General features: G+C 40.9%; 1 protein-coding gene across 3 annotated transcripts in view; it reads left to right on the forward strand.

The window, feature by feature from the left end:
- TBX15 (T-box transcription factor 15) overlaps positions 1 to 13,931 on the forward strand; it is a 106,489-nt gene extending 92,558 nt beyond the window's left edge. For all 3 annotated transcript variants that reach the window (XM_005542173.5, XM_065547121.2, XM_065547115.2), the window contains exon 8: positions 11,468 to 13,931. In XM_005542173.5, coding sequence (XP_005542230.1) covers positions 11,468 to 12,252 — 785 coding nt within the window. In that variant the 3' untranslated portion in view covers positions 12,253 to 13,931. The remainder of the gene's footprint in view (positions 1 to 11,467) is intronic.
- The last annotated feature ends 7,003 nt before the right edge of the window (positions 13,932 to 20,934 follow it).

The raw sequence follows: 20,934 nt of genomic DNA on the forward strand, positions 1-20,934 counted from the left end.
TTTGCCAGTATGAAAGGTTATTATTGACATTTTGAAAACAATGGTTTCAGATAAACTGAACTTTCAAAACACTTCAGTGACCCTCACTTTTATCGGAAGAGAAGAAAGAACTTGAATTATTGGATACATATGGTGATGGGATGGGGCTAGAGAAAAAGCCAGGACTCTATTAAATAGTTTAATTGGAATATATTTTTGAAATATCCATTGAAGTTGATCCAGATTCTCATTATTAAAAAATATGTGGCTTGGTTTCTTGACGTTAACAAAGGATGTAAACCCAACAACACCATCCGCTCTTCCCTTAAGAACTAAGAGTTTCAGTGACTCTGGACAGTATCACTCATAAAATGAAGAGAAGAGACACAACCGTGCGTGCTGAACTGCTTTGCATCTTAGAAGGAATAGAGAGGAATGAACTTCTAATGGAAACTGCAGTGGTAGTCTATTTTTTACAGTAATTCCCTTTTAATGAGGTGAGTATTGGCAGTGTTTGCACCAAACCTAAGATTGGTGCCAAATATTAACTGACTTATCCAACTGTCCATATCACCTCATTGTTTCAAGCACATTAATGTCTGTCATGTCACATAGCAGTCCTAGACAGTTTTGTGCTGCTACTGGTGAGAGTGGATCTGTCTTTCTGCATACATGAGGTTAAGGATGCTTTTTTCGTCCTGGCTTTGCTGCCATCTTTTATTTCTCTTGTCATTAAGACTCATCTGCTGATAAAACTTTGAGGAAAGCACTTGGTAAATTCTCCACAGTTTTGCAAAAATTCAAATCTTTTTATTTTTAAAATCACATTGAATAGAGTATTTTAAATAGTTGTTTTAGAGAGAAGAATGCATGAGATTAATTATCTTCTGCCTTTGACACAAAAAAGAAACTGAAGCATGATGCAGTCTAATACAGGGGTGTCCAATGTTTTGGCTTCCTTGCACCACATTGGAAGATGAAAAATCATCTTGGGCCACACATGAAATATACTAAAACTAATGATAGCTGAGGAGCTTAAAAAAACTACAAAAAATATCATAATGTTTTAAGAAAGTTTACAAATTTGTGTTGAGCTGCATTCAAAGCTATTCTTGGCTGCATGCAGCCCTTGGGCCATGGGTTGGACGAGTCTGGTCTAGTATCATATCGGTAGTTAAGCGGTGGCAGAACTAAGTTGAGAGTATCAACGCAGATCTCTTATTTGACAGGACAGTTTCCTTTCCACCAGATTACGTTATTTTTCTTTTTCTTTGTTACTACAGCTTTAATTTTCCACAAAGATTTTAGTTTGCTTTTCCTATTAATGGTTTTTATTGTTCAACAACTTGAGCATTAACTCTCAATAGGTCAATATTTTATTTTTTTATAAGTTAAGCATATGGTCTTCAGATGTCTTCAGTTAGACTCAAGGACGTTTATGTGTTTGGAGAGTCTAGAGAGGCTGGAGGTTCTGGAGATGAAGATTCTAACTCAGGAATGGCTTTTGCCTGAACACTGCTAGTGACAAGGGGAAAGGAACTAACCAGGCAAGTTATGCTTGGAGAAAGTGACTGAGGCAATATAAACATAGAAGGAAAAGGAAATAAAAGTCCAGGTCAGTTATAGCTAAGTGCAATGCTGTTGTTGTTCTGATGGATATCCTTGAATAAAATATGTGCCTCAACTTCCTCATGTATATAATGGAGCTATTTGAGTGGGCAAAACTGAGAGCTTTGTCAGCAGTGACTTCAAGCTGTTTAATAACTGTTGTTCTAAAAGGAATCATTCTGGACCAATGCCACCAGAACTGCCAACTTTCCATCTGTGGACATGAGGGGACCTGCCATTTACAAAAGCTCTCCATTCTCCAAGAGAGTTGGCAGACATCACTACAGAGCTCAGTACCATTGGGTGTTTCAGTGTTTGTCAGGCAGTTAAAGGGTCAGGATTATGAGTATCTCTGTTGGTGACTGAATTGTATCAGTTTGACTTGTATTAGTTGAGGTTGGTTAGTGAGAGAGATCACCTACTGATCAAGTCATACAAGTAAGATACTGGGAAAGAAGGACAATTAGGTGGACATGAGCCATTGAACTGTGACATCACTGTAATGATCAAAACATAGCCGATTTGCACAGATCTTAGTTATCGCTGAGGTGAGGGATAATGGCCATATGTACAGCTTACCAGTGAATAATCACATAGAATTTTTTTAAAGCACTCCCTTTTTAGCTATAGAAGAGCAATATCCTAATTCTGCACTATAATCATGAAGAGCTTCTGATAGGGGGTAGAGAGCATCTCAATTCAACCCATTAAAACAAACAGTAATTGATTTCATATTTTGTTTTGTCCCCAAAGTTCCTTATGCTCAGCATGTCCAAAACCGAGTCAGCATCTACCTCACAGCCTGGTGCCCTCTCCACGGGAAAGGAGAACACTCGATATCCTGGAATTTTCCCTCCCTGCCCTACCCCCATGCCCAACCATTACTAAGTTCTTAAATCTGTCCACATCTCTAACCTTCCTTGCTACCATACCACTCTGCACTGACGTCGCCTCTCACTGCATGACCGTAATGTCCTCCATAGTCTCTACATTTTCTTCCAAGCCATTCCTCATGTAGAAATGAGAGTCATTTTTTCAAAACACACATCTTTGTGCCTCAACCTTCTATCTCCAGTCTGCTTAAAGCTGCTCAATGACCACAGTTTACTTGCACCTATGAAAGACATATTCCTTAACATTGTCTCTAGACCTTGCATGTTCTGGCTTTTGCTGCCTCACCTCTAAAATAGAGATAACAACAATGAGAATTAATGAATGTAAAGTGCTTAGGAAAGAGCCTAGGATTTACTGAGTGTTCAAAAATGTTCTCTATGATCATCCTTATTATTGCTATTATTACTACTCTAGTTTCAGCCTATATCACCTCCCCTTGTTCTCTCTGTTGTTTCAGCATCACTCATCTTACTTCCCTTTCTCAAACATGGTGTGCTCTTTCCTGCCACGTTGTTTTCTTTCCCTGGAAGTCTCCTTGCTACCCACTTGCCTTCTTAGTGCTATCTGTCTTTGAGATCACAGCTTAAATAGGATTTCCTTGGGGAAATTCCCTGCCATCTAGAGTAGGCCACGTCTCCTTAAGGTGAACTCTTGTTTATTTGTGTCATTCTTTCATTAATGTCTCTTATCCACATTTTTCTCACTATTTTTTCCCCACATGATTAAATCCCTGGGTCCAGACGCTCCCAGTTGGTTGAGTGTATATTCAGTACTCAAATAGTTATTGAATAAGTGAATAAACTCTGCTAGGTTTTATATCATAGGGACTAATGTCAATGTGTTTGGCAAAAATTAACCAGAGACAACTTTGGGATAAAATTTGAAGGGCATGATGATTAGAAAAGAAAAAAGAAGAAAATAAATGAAGAAATTACTCTAAATTCTTTTCTTTTCTTTTTTTTTTGAGATGAGAGTTTTGCCCTGTCACTCAGGCTGGAGTGCAGTGGTACCATCTCGGCTCACTGCAACCTCTGCCTCCTGGGTTCAAGCGATTCTCCTGCCTTAGCCTCCCGAGTAACTGGGACTACAGGTGCACACACCACCATGCCTGGCTAATTTTTGTATTTTTTGTAGAGATGGGGTTTCACCATGCTGGCCATGCTGGTCTCAAACTCCTGACCTGAAATGATTTGCTCACTTTGGCCTCCCAAAGTGCTGGGATTACAGGCATGAGTCACCACACCTGGCCCCCAAAATTCTTAAGTGAAAATAACAAGATAGTAAGTTGGGAAAAATTATTTATGGTCTCAGGAATCCGTGTGTCAGTATGTATAATATGGGGAGTGAGTAAAATGACCTTGAAGCTTTAGTACTAAGAAGTAAGAGTCACTTGTTCACTCATGCAGTCAATTAACATTAGTGTTTCTCATGCTGTTGTGGGTAATGTTAAGACTTCTCGGGATAGAAATAATGACAAGAATAGTTAATTAAGGTGATATACTTTGAAAGAAAGAAACCCAATACAAGAAAAAATATGAGTATTACTGTTAGGGAAGACTACAAACTTCACTTAATTCTAGGCATCCTAATGTTATTCCCGCAAGATCACACCATTGTTTTTCCTGCTTTTATTTATATAGCCTTCCTTTTATGTCTTACCTAACTGCATTTCACAAACCTATCAGAGAATGGTCACTTTGATGTCTTTAGACACTCCTCTTTTATCATCTCACCATTTGTGGGGTTGTAATTGTTTTTTGAAATTACCTTTTTGTTTAGATTTGTGCATTTCTTTCTACTGAACTTTTAGAAAAATTAAAAAACCCAGCAGCTGTTGTTTTTCTATTCTGTACATTATATTCCTTGTCATGAACACTAATATGAAAAAATCATCTTGAAAAGTTGCCAGCATTTTCACTTCATTTTTTAGCCTGTTCTTATTGGTCAGAATGAGGCCAGCAGCCATTTAAGAGATTATGTATATTTTTAAAGTAAAGGCACTATCTTATTAGATATTTTTTACAGAGCTAGATGTCTATTTACATAGCTGAAATACCGTGTTTCTACTCATAGGTGATTTATCATGTCTTAGGAAGGAATCATCCGTAGCTTCCATTTGACAAAGTGGTTCACAGTCTAGTCCTACCATTGTCATTTTTATTTCTGTCTCTTCCAACTTTATCTTAATATTCCTACCCCTTCAGTTTCATAGTGGAATTACCTATAGAATTAGGGAGGTATATCAATGAGGATTCTTACTGTTGTAAATAATATAAAACCCAAATGGCAAAGCAAAAAAGAAACTCATTGGGTCATGAAACTGAAATGACTCAAATAGCCAGTTTTAGGCAAAGCTTAATGTAGGCACCCATAAAAGATCATCAACTCCATTTCTCAACTTTGCTATCATCCTGACTTTGTTCTCAGGTTCCCCATGGTATGAACATGCTTACCAGAACCCCTGGACCTACCTATTTTGAGGTTTAAATCTGATGAGAAAAGGCATGTACCTTTCTCCTAAGATTTCTACCAAAATCTCATTGAGTCTAATTGCCTTTAATCGAGTCATCTCAATTTTAATTACTATGGTAGGGGGGAAAATGATGCTTTGATTGTCCAGGCCTGAGTCACGTGCCTTCCCTGAAGGTAGGGGTGAAGCAGTGAGAGTGGGAGAAAGTGTGCAGTGGTGGGAAAACTAGATACTGTTGCCAGAAAGAAGCAGATTAATTCTAAATGAAGATAACAGATGCATGCTGCGGCAAGGAAGGCAGTAAAACAAGTAGCGGAGAAAACAATTAAGTTAATGGAAAGTGAAGAAATGCTGCAGTCCACCTAAGGAATGTGGTAGGTATAAAATAGGACCATCTAAGAAGCAGAACACAGAGGACCAATGTGCAAAATGAGGATTGGATGAATATATTCAAAGCTATTTTAAAGAGAAGGAGTTTAGGTCTGTGCATTCCTTTGACTTTTATGGAGAACGATTCATTAGGAATCTTTCTAAGATTGAAACCACACGCTTCCTATTAGCACTCTAATGTTCACATTTGCATTATGAGGATGGTACTCATCTCAACTAAGTAATTCTTTTGTTGAGATGAACAGTGCTGTGCTCATTAAACTTTATGATCTCTGGGTTTATTCTCTGGGATCAGTCTATAGGGTGCTGATATTTTACCTCTTACCTGTTTGAAAGTCTCAAAGAAGACTTCTCAGGGATACACAGTGAATCAGCACTCCTCAGAGACAGATGCCATTGAATTATACGAGAGAAGAGTCTGGCTCATGGAACCAAGTAATTACATGGAAATTTATTCTTTACTAGCCCAGATGGAGTTTCGCCTTACTATTTTTCATTTTGGGGGGAGGAGTAAGAAAAGCACAACAAAATAAATTGAAAAAGAAACTGTATGTGAAAGCCCTCATATTACAATCTGGAAATGATCAATTTAGAGATGCAAAAGTCAGCAGGTTTAGTATTCAGGATTTTCATGGTCACATTTAACTTGTCTTTATGGTAAAATGAAGTATATTCTATGTTATTGTCTTCATACGGAATTACTGCTAAACGTATCCTTTTTGGTTGTTTTGGCCATTAGCCTTGGATATTGGAGCAAGTTAATGTCATATATGAATTTTCATGTGTGCTGCCTCATGTTGGCCCATGGGTAAAATAGGATGAAGGGAGCTGGGGCTGTAGGAGATTGATCCTACAGACCCTACAGATCCTACAGGACCTACAGATCCTACAGATGCTACCGAACTCCTGAAAGTTTTAAGCTACTTAGGGCATTATATTTTAATCACTTCTCAGAAGTGAATTAAGACCTCTAAGGATAGTGGGAATGACAACAGTCCAGCTATTTGTGTTCTCTCAATTCCACTTTGCTTCATTTGAGGAAAGATGGAGACACGGGCAGTCATTCTTGTCCTGAACTGGAAGTGAGGGAGGATGGACAGATAATTCAGAGAGAAACCAGAGTTAGGTTAGCCTTTGGAAATGTGGCACAGGTAGGGCCATAGCTGCTACCTGGCCTAGTGTTCCATCATTCACAGCAATGGAGGTTCCTCTAGCATGTTACAACAAACATGTAGCTGTTGGGACATAATGCTCATCAGGGTGGGGAGAGGCCAAGATGCTTAGCTCCACAGACAGAGTCCAACACTGCAGAGCCATTCACATTAGAACCGAAGTTCCTTTCTCCTTCCTTCACTCTCCTCTCATAGAAAAGAATAGTTAATGCTTATGTGCTGAGCTAGGTGCAGTGGCTCACGCCTGTAATCCCAACGCTTTGAGGCTGAGATAGGAGGATTGCTTGAGCCCAGGAGTTTAAGACCAGCCTGAGCAACATAGTGAGGCCCCATCTCTACTAAAAATTATTTTTTAAAAAAATTAATGCCTATGTGCTAAATACAGTTATGAGCACTTTGTAATATATGTTATTATATCTTATCTATTTCTCAAAACATCTCTACAAAGTAGATATCAGCAATTCCTTAATAGTGTAAAAGGCTTGGAGATGCTAACTTGCTACGGTTCTGTCCTTAATCAGTAAGACAGCTTGGATTGGAACTGGGTTTGTTTGACCCTATAGACCACACTCACCCATTAAATAAAATTTCTGTCAAGATGCTCAGAGCACTTAGGACCTGGCAGGTACAGAGGCGAGGAGGGCACAGGGAAGAGAGGCACGCTTTGCTTTGAGCGGCAGCTCTTACCCTCCTATATCAGTGTGGCCTGGCCTGGCCTCCCACCCTGCCCTAGCTTTTCTGTGATGAGAATCTCTAGTCAGCCAAGTGTTGAAAATGAACAAGGAGGATGGGCTTCCTCTTTGTGCTCATTTTGCTCTTGGCTGGAAATTCCAGTCTTATTTAACAGTTAACAAGCTGTTAGATCATAGGAGGAGAAAGACTTGTCAGTATCTTGGTTTGCTTCTCTGTAAAATGAATACCATAGTCTTCTCTTTCTATGGGGACTTTGAAAAATAGCTGTTATCTGTATTGAGTACTTTATGTGCACAAGAGCATTTTTTGTTTTTTTTTTGTTTTTTTTTGAGACGGAGTCTCGCTCTGTTACCCAGGCTGTCATCCGGAGTGCAGTGGCCGGATCTCAGCTCACTGCAAGCTCCGCCTCCCGGGTTTACGCCATTCTCCTGCCTCAGCCTCCCGAGTAGCTGTGACTACAGACGCCCGCCACCTCGCCCGGCTAGTTTTTTGTATTATTTTAGAGATGGGGTTTCACCGGGTTAGCCAGGATGGTCTCGATCTCCTGACCTTGTGATCCGCCAGTCTCGGCCTCCCAAAGTGCTGGGATTACAGACTTGAGCCACCGCGCCCGGCCAAGAGCATTTCTTCAAAGTGCATGGAGGCAAGGTGACCTTCTCTTGGACAGGCTTGCCCCTGCCTCCTTCAAACAGTAGTTCACATGGAGGCTTCACCCACTCAAGCTCAGCAGGCCACCAAGTCTCAATTCCAGTGAATGTCATTTAAAAGCCCAAGCAAGCTGACTACAAACTTTTTAACATGTGTCTTTCATCTGCTCAGCAGAAATCCCTGTAACTTGTTAATAGTTCCACCCTCCCCCCACCTTTTTTTTTTTTTTTGTAGTGAAACCAATTGAGGCCTCAAATCAGTACCACTCGTTCCATCTTGGGCCATCAGAGAAAACCATTTAGAGTTGTAGGAAGTCGTCTGTTCCACCTTATGCTTCCTGCTGCAGGGCTAGAACCAGTGCTTGATGGAATATACCTATAACAGGACAGTACGGCATGCTGAACAGGTGGTCTCCTCAGGGACCACATAAACACCAGATCAGGGAGAGCAAGGATGAACTTTCAAAGAGAAGTGATCAGATACTTATCCCATAAAACACATATCTCTTTACAGCTGGAGTCAGGTTTCTCCATTTGTGCCATAGCATTTATTTCAGAGAAGCTCATGGCATTTAGAGTGGAAAATAAGGAAAATGTGTAGGATGCCTCAAAGAAGAACTATACACTTGAAATAAATCCTTGAGATTTCTGCAAGGCACAGAAGGCCTGGCCATTCAGCTGTATAGAAACAAGACAGATGAGATGTTCTTCCTCCTCCTTCTAGAATCTTCTCCTGCCAGACATCCTTCATTATATTAAAATAATTCCATGGAAAGTACTTGTTGGTAATTCACGCTTTATATTACTTGAAACCTCAGTTACAGATATGCTGAGAAGGACAGAAACTGAGGCCCACTTGTTCAAGTCCCTGATTTCACAGCTAATGAGAATGAAGAGGTGGCCTGCACTGGACAGAGGTTAATAAGCCTAGAATCAGACTCAGGGCTCTTTCCAACATGGCCAGCTGCTGGCTTCCTTCTCCCAGTGGTATTTACAATGTTGGCTTTGTCTCAAATTGTGGAATAAAAATCATTTTACTTTTTTTTTTTTTAAGGGATTTTTAAGTTGAGTATTAGAAATGAGGAAGGAGAAGTTTCTGAAATGACTCTATTAAATACAATTCTTCCTTGAAAGTTCATTGGGGGAAATTCTTTTGAAATTCTTTTGTTATTAGTTAGGCTTTGTCAAAATTTACCTCTGAATAAACTATTATAACAACAAGAGCCAAATTTGTACTTCTATAGCCAGCACTACTACCTATGTCCATGGCTGTAAGCTGAATGCTTTTTTTTTTTCCTGCTAAAAATTAACCTTAGGTTCCTCTTTGAGGGCATCTGTCTCTTAATTGACACATCTGGGACCCCTGAGTCCTTAGCACACTGTGGATGGTTTCTTTGTATTTCAATGTCTCTGGAATCCTGCTTTTTTTTTTTTTTGAGACAGAGTTTTGCTCTTGTTGCCCAGGCCAGAGTGCAATGGCGCTATCTTGGCTTACTGCAACATCTGCCTCCTGGGCTCAAGAGGTTCTCCTGCCTCAACCTCCCAAGTAGCTGGTATTACATGCGCCCACCACCACACCTGGCTGATTTTTGTATTTTTAGTAGAGACAGGGTTTCACCATGTTGGCCAGGCTGGTTTTGAACTCCTGACCTCAAGAGATCCACCTGCCTCGGCCTCCCACAGTGCTAGGATTACAGGCATGAGCCAGTGCGCCGAGCCCCTGCTAGTTTTTATAACATTCTCTTCACTGAGAAAAACCTTATTCCTGCTCTTTTCTACCTAAAATGCCCCTTACCCTTTTATAATGCTCATCTTCTAAGAGTCCCAACATGAGTGCGTAGGTGATCTAAAGGATATTAGATTCCTTGGGGGAATCACAGCTCTTGACAATGCTGGGAAACTCCTAACCTTGCTGTGAAGGAGGAAGTTACATCATGGAAGATTCTCTATGGAAGACAAAGCAACTGCTCTTTCCAGAATTCAAATAAAGGGCCCTGCAGCCCTACCACTCACCCATGTCTTTAACTTCCATTGGATGAGACAGAAGGCGGATGCTACACTACTCCTTCCTGACTTTGGGAAAGAGGAGGCTCGTAAAGGTCATTTTTGGCCTTCTTAAACTATCTGAGAACACACCGAAGTAGGTTGGATTGAACTGGTCCTCAGTCTGTTGGTGTGTCATCCACCTGTCTAGCTCTAACATTCACACGTCGTAAGATCAACTCATTCGAACACAGATTCAGGAACTTTTGGAAATGAAAGGAATCTGGAGTTCCTCTAACCCAAAGTGTGGTCTCTGGACCATCACCTGAAAAGTTGTTGGAAATGCAGATTCGTAGGCCCCACCCCAGACCTACAGAATCAGAGACTCTAGGGATGGAGTCAGCAATCTATGCTTTAACAAGCCATCTAGCTGATTCTCATACACACTCAAGTTTAGGAGGGACTATTCTGAGTACTTAGAAATGAGGAATTCGGGTTGTATGATTGGTTCTTAAGCCACCCTACACATCTGGGGGAGCTTTTAAAACAATACTGATATGGAGGTCCCATGCCCAGAAACTCTCCTTTGGTTCATCCGAGGCAGGATCCTGGAACACCAGCATTTTTAAAAGCTGCCAGGTCCTCTATGCCTGAGAACCACTGATCTAAGTTAATTCCTCATCTCTAGATGAAGAAACTGTAACCTGCAGAGGGTAAGTGATGTGCCCAGGGTTACCTGGGCAGTTAGTGTGGCAGAGTTGTGAGCAGACCCAGATCTCCTGACTTTCAGGTCAGTTTAAGGCCTGTTTAGCTTCTTGTTCTCATAAATATCAAAACTCCAGAGACTCCATTTACAGTCTTTCTTCCAGTCTCTGAGAATGGGCATGATCTCATAAAAGGAGATCAGCAGAGCCTCTGGTTCATAATGCTTTTGTTTTGGGTTGGCCTTGCTTTATTCTAATCTAGCCCTTATAATTGTGTTCCCAAATGTCTTTCATGTGATGCAACTTCAATCTCATACCCCAGGCTCCACTGCTGTGCACCCCCAGGCCTCAATTTTGACTTGGCACTCTCTTCCATTACCCCATTTCCTCTGATATTAGGGTCCTGCTTTGGTGTCCTGCATGTTTGGCTAGAAGAATAAAAATGGCAAAGCAGGCAACAGCCCTGGAATAAAATACATATTTAATGCATTTCCATTAAGAATGGGAAGAGCTGAGCTAGTGGATTTTAATGCTGACAGCAGAGGTCTCTTAGAAAGTGAATTTGATGGTGAGAAATGGCAACGTGAATCTTGGAAGGTTTATTGTTATTTTTATACAAAGGACTTACTAAGGCTCTTACAGAGAGAAACAAACAAAAGAATTTAGTGTTGTTTTTGATCACGGTCTTCTGGAATGTGTATGTGTGTGTGTGTGAGTGTGTGTGTGTGTGTATGACTGTATGACTGTGTATGTGTCCACAGGTGGAATCACTTAGCATAGGTCTGCTGAGTTAAGAGGAAAAATGGTTCTGTAAAAATCAGGCTTATCTTGGACATTTCAAGGCACCTCCAGTATGGCTTGCATATGACTTAGGCAGACTCATCTTAAAAGACTCTGTCTCAATAGTATTCACATTTTATTTTTCAGGAGGCAGCACAGGCACTTCCCCAACCACCTCCAGCACTGGGACACCATCCCCTTCGGCTTCTTCTCATCTTTTATCTCCATCCTGTTCTCCTCCAACTTTTCATCTGGCCCCCAACACTTTCAATGTGGGCTGCCGAGAGAGCCAGCTGTGTAATCTAAACCTCTCTGATTATCCACCATGTGCCCGAAGCAACATGGCTGCCTTGCAGAGCTACCCAGGGCTGAGTGACAGTGGCTACAACAGGCTTCAGAGTGGCACCACTTCAGCCACTCAGCCCTCTGAAACCTTCATGCCTCAGAGGACTCCATCCCTGATATCCGGAATACCAACTCCTCCCTCATTGCCTGGCAACAGCAAGATGGAAGCCTATGGTGGCCAGCTGGGGTCCTTCCCCACTTCCCAGTTTCAGTATGTCATGCAGGCAGGCAATGCTGCCTCCAGCTCCTCATCACCACACATGTTCGGGGGCAGCCACATGCAGCAGAGCTCCTACAATGCCTTCTCCCTTCACAACCCTTACAACCTGTATGGATACAATTTCCCCACTTCCCCTAGACTAGCTGCAAGCCCAGAAAAACTGAGCGCCTCTCAAAGCACTTTACTCTGTTCTTCTCCTTCCAACGGGGCCTTTGGAGAGAGGCAGTACCTGCCGTCAGGGATGGAGCACAGCATGCACATGATTAGCCCTTCACCCAATAACCAACAGGCAACCAACACTTGTGATGGCCGGCAATATGGGGCAGTTCCAGGCTCCTCCTCCCAGATGTCCGTGCACATGGTTTAAAGGCCAGTCCAAACACCACGGAGCATTTGGCAATCAAGGCCCCAGAGTCTCCGTGGTCAGATCCTCCTCTTTGGGAGTCCAGTGCCTTCAGAAAACAGGAACTGTGTTTTTTTTTTTTTTTCTGGAGGATGACATATCCCCAAGAACTAGAGACACCTTTAAGCCAGTGAGGGATACTTGTGGTAGAATCATCCACAACTCAGTGGCCATTCTCCTGCCTTCCCAGACCTTAGTTTTATAAAGCATTGTCTGTTCCAGAGTGTCCTTTGAAGAGACTGAATAATCACTTCGTCATGATGTTAAGGGAGATGCTAGTGTGTGGCAGCCATGAAAAGTTACACATACACACCCACATACAGACAGACCTACCAATACATACATGCGCACACACATATATATTCATACACAGTTCATACACATGCAATCATACATGCACACGGACTCTGAACTGGGTGAACTCTGTGGAGGGAGGCCCAGAATGGGTGCTTTCACCAAGAATTTGTCTATGTACAACTCTAGATGGAGTGGGCCAGCAGTAGCTGCCAGTCTCTCTCCCCTGCAGCTTCCTCTGCTTCTGGAATGAACCATGTATTCTGGAGACCCTCCCCATGGATGAGAGTGGAAAGACGTCAGTAAAACTGGACTTGGCTTCCGGAAAAAGATTGCTTTTGAACTTTGGCTCTCTTCACTTGTGTGCTATCATTGATATTCCCAGTGGTGCCCGTGGAAAGAGGGAGAAAGAACAGCTGAACAGGAGAAAGACAAACAGGAAGAACAGAGAACAGGAGAGAGGTGGAGAGCAAGAATGACAAAGAAAGTGTGAGCAATGATGAGAGTTTTAATTCACCAAGGAGATGTGTTTTTGGTTTGTCCGCCCAAATGCCGCCTGCCCCACTACAGGCTATAGAAAGAATCATGGCATTACTGAGGAGTAAACGTCTCTGGCACATTGAGCATGGTCAGGGCATTGGTCAGAGGGACAGAGCAAGGAATGCATCCTGAGCCTACAGCTCTGACCACTGTGATCCAGAAGAGAGGTGCACTACGTGGGAAGTGCTGATTCCACAGCATGCAGCCTGGCAGGGGAAGGGAAATAGAAGGGAGTGAAGAAGGAATAGTTTTACAATCTCGGAAGATGATACCAAGAGCAGAGGCAACAAATAGAGGCCTGACCTCCAAGTGCCGGATCCAGACACCTAACCTAGAATGCCTGCCCGCTACCCCTGTGGCAGGAAAAATCCCCTCATGTCCCAGGCAATTGCAGATGGGTCTTCTATACCTTCTACCTGCCCTTAGATCTCCATTTTTATCAAATAGTTCATTGCATTTTGAAGTTTTGGGTTTTTTCCTTCATCTTTCCCTTTCCCTTCAAATCTTTTAATGGTAAGAAAGCAAGTGAAGCTTGGTGCAAGCTAAAATTTTTAAATGGTGTGGAAATGCAAATAATACCAAGTAAAATAATACAGATATTATTAAGATTTCTGGTTTTGAGGTGTTGTAGATAAATGTATTTATGTTCCTAGTGGGGAATCCAATATTATGAATATGAAAAAGAGGGCAATAAAAGGGTATGTAAAATATGTATGAAGAAAAGGTGTATAAAAATTTGCCCTTATGCACGGAACTCTGTTTCTAAGTGCCAAGCACAGAAAGCCGCTAAATAAAATCTTTGCAATTGTTTTCTGCATGTTTGTTCATACAGAAAAATCAAATAACAGCCTTGTGCATCTTCATCGTGCATTACAGTGAGTATAGAAGTTTTATATATGTTACTCTATGTGATCTTTATATAGACCCCATGAAGTGAATATTAGCATCCTTTTATATGTAGTAACTGCATTCCAGAGAGATTGAATGAATTTGGCAGTATTATCCAGCCTGTCACAGAGGGAATGAGGACATGAAACCAGATCTTTTGACTCTAATGGGATTTTTGCCTTCGTGTTAGCTGCAGAAACCTGTGTGAGGCTAATAGTAATTGTCATCATTACTGTGTGTCACCTGATACTATACCATGTATTTTACATGATTATCTTATCCTCCCACAATTCTGTGAGATAGGTAATATTTGAATCATCATTTTATAGATCCAGAAACGAGCTTATAGAATGTTAAATATTTGACCAAGTGGTGGAGCTGGCAATCTGACCCTATGGTCAATTAGCACTGTCATTCAGCAGTACCACGAGGCACTTGGACAGTCAGGAAATAAGACATATCTTAAGGCACTGAGGTGAGAGTGCCTCTGAGGCTGGATTTTGTTTGGTGTATTGAACAATAAGCATACACTATCCTCCTTGAATGCATCACTGCAGCATGAGGAGAGTGGTTTGGAGTTGTCATGCACCAACTGACAAGTTAGGCTAATAAAGAGGCTAGGACTATGCCATTTACAAGAACTTCTGTATATTATTTCATTGGAGCCTCACAATAACCATGAAAGGTGGACAGGCCAGGAAGTATTGTTTTGCAAATGGAGAGGTAAAAGATAAACTCTGTGACCTGCCCATTCTTAAGTGGCTGAGAAGTAGCAGAGCCAGGACTTGAAACCTCCTCCTCTTGCCCCTACTCCAGACTGTTTCCTGGTGGACTGTTACACTGGTTGCTCACTGACCCATTTCACCAGGGTTTGATTTGGTGGGCTCAGGTTGCCAACCACCACAGCCATTCACTGGAAATGGAGGTTGGTTTGGGAGAGCAAAAACCTTATACATTGCTCTGGTTTTATAAATAACTGCAGAGGGTGGCATGCTAGTTAATTCCATTAGCCATCAGATCATTGCCAAAATAGCTGGACAATGACTGACTGAGTACCTCTACAGATTGTAGGCTCTCTGGGCATGACATGCCTCAAAACTTAGAAAACCACTCCTATTTGGAAACCTTGCATCACCCCTTGGTTTCATAATGGTATAACAAAAACAACTACATGTGAAGCTTATGGTTATTATTATTATTTTTTAATTTAGCAGCATACCAAACATTGTTCACTGATCTAACACCCTTTGAGGTTTGGGGTGGTAGATAATCATAGTATGCCAATCAGAAAACTTGACATAGAAATCTCCATATTTTCATCCAATAGTAAGAATCATAATTTCAGTAATCATTTAGAATATTAAATACAGAACATTTTTGTAATTTGGGTTAATTAGAACAATCCAAGTTAGTTACATTGAATTATGGCATATGTTTCTATGTGTACCTGAAGAAGTAATAAAAATGTTTTTTAAAAAACAAACTGGATAAAGAATTGTGAAGAATATGCTCTATGCAATTCTCTTTCATGAAATAGTGAGCATTTATTGGAATTGGCATAGTGATTACACAAAGGGGTGTTTACTAGAAGGATTATTCTTCTATAGGCTAAGGTGCTCTACAATTGCTCATTTTTCTAGGGGAAAGGCTATCTTGTTCATCTTTGCATCCTCAGTAGCTAGGACAGTTCCTGATCTATTATAGAATCTCAATACATACTTACTGTTTAATTTGTTGACCAAAGCCTTTTTTTTAAGGATGGTAAAAAATGGTTGCATGGCTAAATAATATTATTTACTCCAAGTTAAAGCTACCTAAGTTAACAAAGGTTTATTGTTTTTCATATAGTATTCTGTGGTAGATTAGTATAAATTTAAATAGTAGCTAGCAAGCATCCATTATACAGAATGAAGAGAATGAAGAGTAAAAAACACACCATAGTTTCTTTCTTGAAAGCGCTTGCTTTTTAGGCAGCCATTCACAATGAGGTTAATGATATAAAAGGCTCTGGAAATTCAAAGACGACGTTTAGGGTAAGAAGGAGAGGTTAATGGTTTTCATTGGTGAGGCAGAACTTCTATTGAACTTTTAAGGATGCTCAGAATTTTTATAGAAATAAGAAATGGTGAGCTGAGAACAAAATAAGATTTTAAAAGACAGTACAATGAATAAATATTGGAGGAAAAATAATAGCATTACAATTTAAGGAGCAATTTAATAAAGATAGAGATATCCAGAACTTTCTTACAGCCAATAGATTAGTATCTTTTTCTATGGAATATTTTTTCATTAGTGAGAGTTTTGAGAGCTGAGATCCAAGAGCAGAGCTGTTTGGTTGATGCCAAGTGTTTAATTCATTGCTTAGTACTTTGAGGATTTCAGAGAAGCTCTGTTGTACCAATTTGCATTCAGTAAGCTAAAGAAGAGTTGTCTTCCCAAGGAAACCCAGCCGCAAAGATGCATTTCACAAAAGTTTTTTTGCTTATGATCATCAACTGGAGATTTGTTCCCCACAACTATGTCAAGGTTCATCAGGTTCAGTTCAATAAATATATAATGCTCTTTGTTAAGTGCTGCTGTAGGCACTGAGAATGTAGCAATGAACAACCAGATATGTTCTTGCCTTTAAGGAACTCATGGTCTGGTGGGAGACTGATATTGAATACACTAGCAAGTAAATGAATAATTTCAGATTGCAATGATGACTTTGAGGAAATTAAAAATAATAAAATGATGGAGAATGACTGGGCAATGAAAATGAAGGCTTATTTAGATAGGAGTTTCTAAGAGGGCTGCTCTCAGAGGGTGATGTTTGAGCTAGTATAAATATAGCCATTTTCTTAGAATTGGCTTACTGTAACTTGTGCTGAGGGCAGCCATGCCTCACTGGAAGATGTGCTCAGCTGGTCTTGTATCAGCGGAGGCCAGGCATTTTTGTCTTTACAATAGCTTTGTAGTATTGATACTAATTTTTTGAAGTCTTCTTGGGACTGGAGTAATTTAGAGACTCTTCAAAATGTGAATCTATCTTCTACACAGCCCGAGTAAAATAATATTTTATGACGTTCTTAGAGGATGAGAGACACGTTTCTATCTAACGTTGTGCAAGGTTAAAACTAGTGATCAACCAACCAATTCATATCAATCAGATTAATGATGAACAGTAATTAATAAGCAAAAATATTAAATATGACTTGGTAGTCTATAATGATCTGAGACATTCTCTTCTAGAAGGAGATTTTACCCTGGTTGAGGAGTCAAGCTACATGCATACAAAACAATAAAAGTATTAAATTGGTGGTAAAGACTATATATGCTGCAAAATTTCAGAAGAAAACTAATTTTTTATTGAGTGTTTATTACGTCTTACACATTATGCAAGGTAATATCCTGTAATCCTTGCAGCCACCCTATAGGATTTATATTTCAATCCCTATTTTATAGATAAGGAAACTGAAACTTACAGAGGTTAGCAATGTGCACAAAATCATAGAGCTTGCAAGTAACAAAGGCAGGGCTCCAACCCAGACCTTTCCACTACTATATTTTTCCAAAAATGAGATTTATAGGGACTATAATAAAAAAGTGGTAGGCTCATGGAGAAAGTTGAACTTGAATCGTACTTCGAAGAATTCATGGAAACTGCCTAAACTGAGGAGGAGGATGGTGTCCTGGTGCAAGGGTGGGGCCAGCACAGTAAAGACGCATGTTCTCTGTGTGGTATAATGAGCTATGGTAGTGGGATTGAAACAGAGGATATTCATTTTCTTAAGTCAAATCTCATGAAGTTCTCCCTGCTGTTCCTGGCACCATGACCTCTGGGTTCCCTTTCCCTGTGTGAGATGTCCTTGCTCTGGAACTTGGGCAATTCAGGATTTCCTCCAGTGTCTCAATGGGAACCTTCAACCTGGAAAGCATCAGTAGGGCCTGGGAGGTGACGAAGAAATCAAGCTGCATCCCCCTAAACCCCCTAAAACCTCCACCCCACTCCACTCCCCCAGCTGGGGCCCCAGGGATAAGCTCAGCTGCCACACTCCCTGAGTCAGGCTCTGCACAGAGGCCCTTGCTTTTTCCAGTCAGGCACACAGTGCCACGTGGGATGGTGAAATGGGATCTTGCTGCTTAAAGCCGAGAAAACATTCATCATGTTTTCCTTCTTAGCTCATTTTACTGCTCATAGCACTCATCTTTTATGGGCCAGCCTAATGGCATTTCCCATTTCAGATGCTTCCTACTAACAGTTTCTGCTTTTATTACACTTTACTGCAGGCCCTGCAGAGGCACAGAAAACCGAAGGGGTTTTGAGTCATTTTTAGTATTTTCACCTAGTGAAGCCAAAGTGGACAAAGGGGGCTGCCAAAGGATTGCCAAGTCAACCTCTGGTAGCTCTCGTTCTCAGGGAAGCTTTTGAACTCCATGAAGAAGGTTCTTGGAGTTCTCTTCATCTTGCCCACACCATGCATCCTTCTACACGTGGGCAGGTAGAGCCCCTCTTAGGCTGTGTCTAGATGAGGTAACAGATAAACTTCCAAATCTTAACATAATAATGTTCATTTCTCACTCATCTAACAACCCAATATGGAGTTTCTCATTGAGCGGCTCTTCTCCAAGCAATGATTTAGGAAAACAATCATATTCCATTTAATGGCTTCAATATCTTCAGCCCTTAGCTCAGTACCTCTCCATTCAACTAGCAGATGAGGAGAAAGAATAAAAACTTGTACATGGGAGATACTCATAAGCCCAGTCTGGTGTTCGTGCATGACTTCCTCTCTATTCTAACGGTTAGAACGCCAATGACCACACCTAACTGCAAGGGAAACTGGGCAATATAGTCTAGCTGAATTCATAGGAAGAAGAGGAAACAGATTTGTTAGGCATCAGGGAGTTTCTGCCAGCCCCTGAGCCAACGTAGCCTGAGCCAATCTCAATCTGCTTTTCCTTTATATAAACCCAGCAGGCAAAGATAAGGCTAATTTCTAGTCCCAGCTTCTCAGATGCTTTGCAAAGCAATCTGGAACAGTTAACTTTGCCCCACTGGGGTTCAGTTCATCTGTGAGATATATCTTTTAGTAGGATTCCTTCCCATTCTCCTAAAACATCTCGAGGATTTATAAAATGCAGAGTGAGCTTTTCTCAAGTGGTAAGTATAAAACAAGAAACATTTTTCAAGTGCTTATTCATGCCAGCTTAAGTGCCTTAGATAGTACAGTGTCTTATTTAATTTCCAACAACTTTATGAAGCTGTAGTATTATTATTATACCCACATTATAGGTGAGAGAAAAATGCAGAAAGACTAAGAATCTTGCCAAAGGTCACACTCAGGCAATCTGACATTAGCGTCATTAATATTTGATAAGGCAGACTTTTAGAAAATATTTCTTTTCTTCGGCAAAATTCTGAGAATGCCACACAAGCCATGTTCCCTGGCTTAAATAAGCTTACAGTATAATAGGAATCACCTCTTGTTTGGTTTCATTCAGAAAGAGCTCAAGTATGACTTGCATATGGAAGTCATCTCTAGAGTGTCAGGATCACACTCCGCTCAGCCTGTAGTTTTTGCAGGTCGTTGCCTAACACTTCCTACTTCAAGGCAGGAGTGTGGAAGGCCCGATCATGTGATGTTATTTGCAGTCCCCAAAGATTCAGTTTGTTTGGAAACTATATTCATACATAGCTTCTATACTAAGCTCCTGGAATTAGGCTTTGTCTAGCCCTGTGGCAATGCTCAGGCCTTTGACCTAAGGATGTTGCTGGTAGTGTTCCTCAGAAAGGAAGCTCACAGGGTGAGGTACCCTCTACAACAACAACAACTATCTTGGGTCCTGTCACTGATTAATCTTTACAGAGAAAAATTAGCTATCCATTCATCCAGAATGATGCCCAGAACAAATAAGCAAAATGCCACTGGTTCCATTTTCCATTACCAGAGTCTGCTGGTCTCAGGAGGGTTTTTGCTTCATCAACAGAGCCTTGTTTCTATATTCTGGTTTTGTCTCTTTGCAACATGTGCTTACACACATCTTCTCATTAAAGCTCTCCAAATCTCATCCTAACAAGGACTCATTCTTCTCAACCATGGCAAGGGAAATACTTTTTTTAAACTGTTAAGAATTAGAGAAGATTAAGGACCCAGTAAAATAATCAGGGCCAAAGCCAAAGGATCCAGAGTTGGAAAATCTCAGTTTTCTGCTCAAACCTCTGGGATAGAAAATCCCCCTCAGGGACGTCTTTATCATGTTCCTGAACAGAGAAAACTGGAGATATTGAGGTTGGTAAAGATTGTCTCTGGGGCTCCCGGTCTATATCTGAGACAAAGGCATGCTTGTGTGTCAGTGGAGGGTGGGAAGACCATAGATAAAAAGTTGAAACAGAGGTTGAGGGGTCCATATGTCTTATCAGGCAGTTTAGTTTGGTGATGCCCATGAAACCTTACACAGACTTTTGGGAAGATTTAAGGAAGATAACACTGAAGGATACTGAGGTATAGACAAAACCGAAGGCCAATCCAGGTGGCTGCTAAATTCCTTGTCTCCTACAAGGTGAAATCATGGGGAAGTCAGTCATCCTTTCAACACCTCCCCTCCAACAAAGGCATGGTAAATAAAGTTACTCTTTGAGAGTTAAACTAATTAGCCTTTTTGCAGTGATAACTCGAGTGGGCTGTATGTCCTTCTGTCTGAGTGTCAAAACAAGTCATACTTAATATTTCATGACAGTAATGTTGGCAACAGAAAGAGTCACTGGAATAGAATTAATTCACAGACCTGGAAATAATTTTTACCTTAAGCCATTCAACTAAACCTTCAACAGTGGCTCATCAGTATGTACTGAATGTGTATTTTGTGCAGGACATAGTGCTGAGCCTTGATAATATGCAGATAAATGACAACGAGTCCATACAACTTAGGAGCTCTAATGTG

This window comes from Macaca fascicularis, chromosome 1 (genome assembly GCF_037993035.2).
Source record: "Macaca fascicularis isolate 582-1 chromosome 1, T2T-MFA8v1.1".
Classification (NCBI taxonomy): domain Eukaryota; kingdom Metazoa; phylum Chordata; class Mammalia; order Primates; family Cercopithecidae; genus Macaca; species Macaca fascicularis.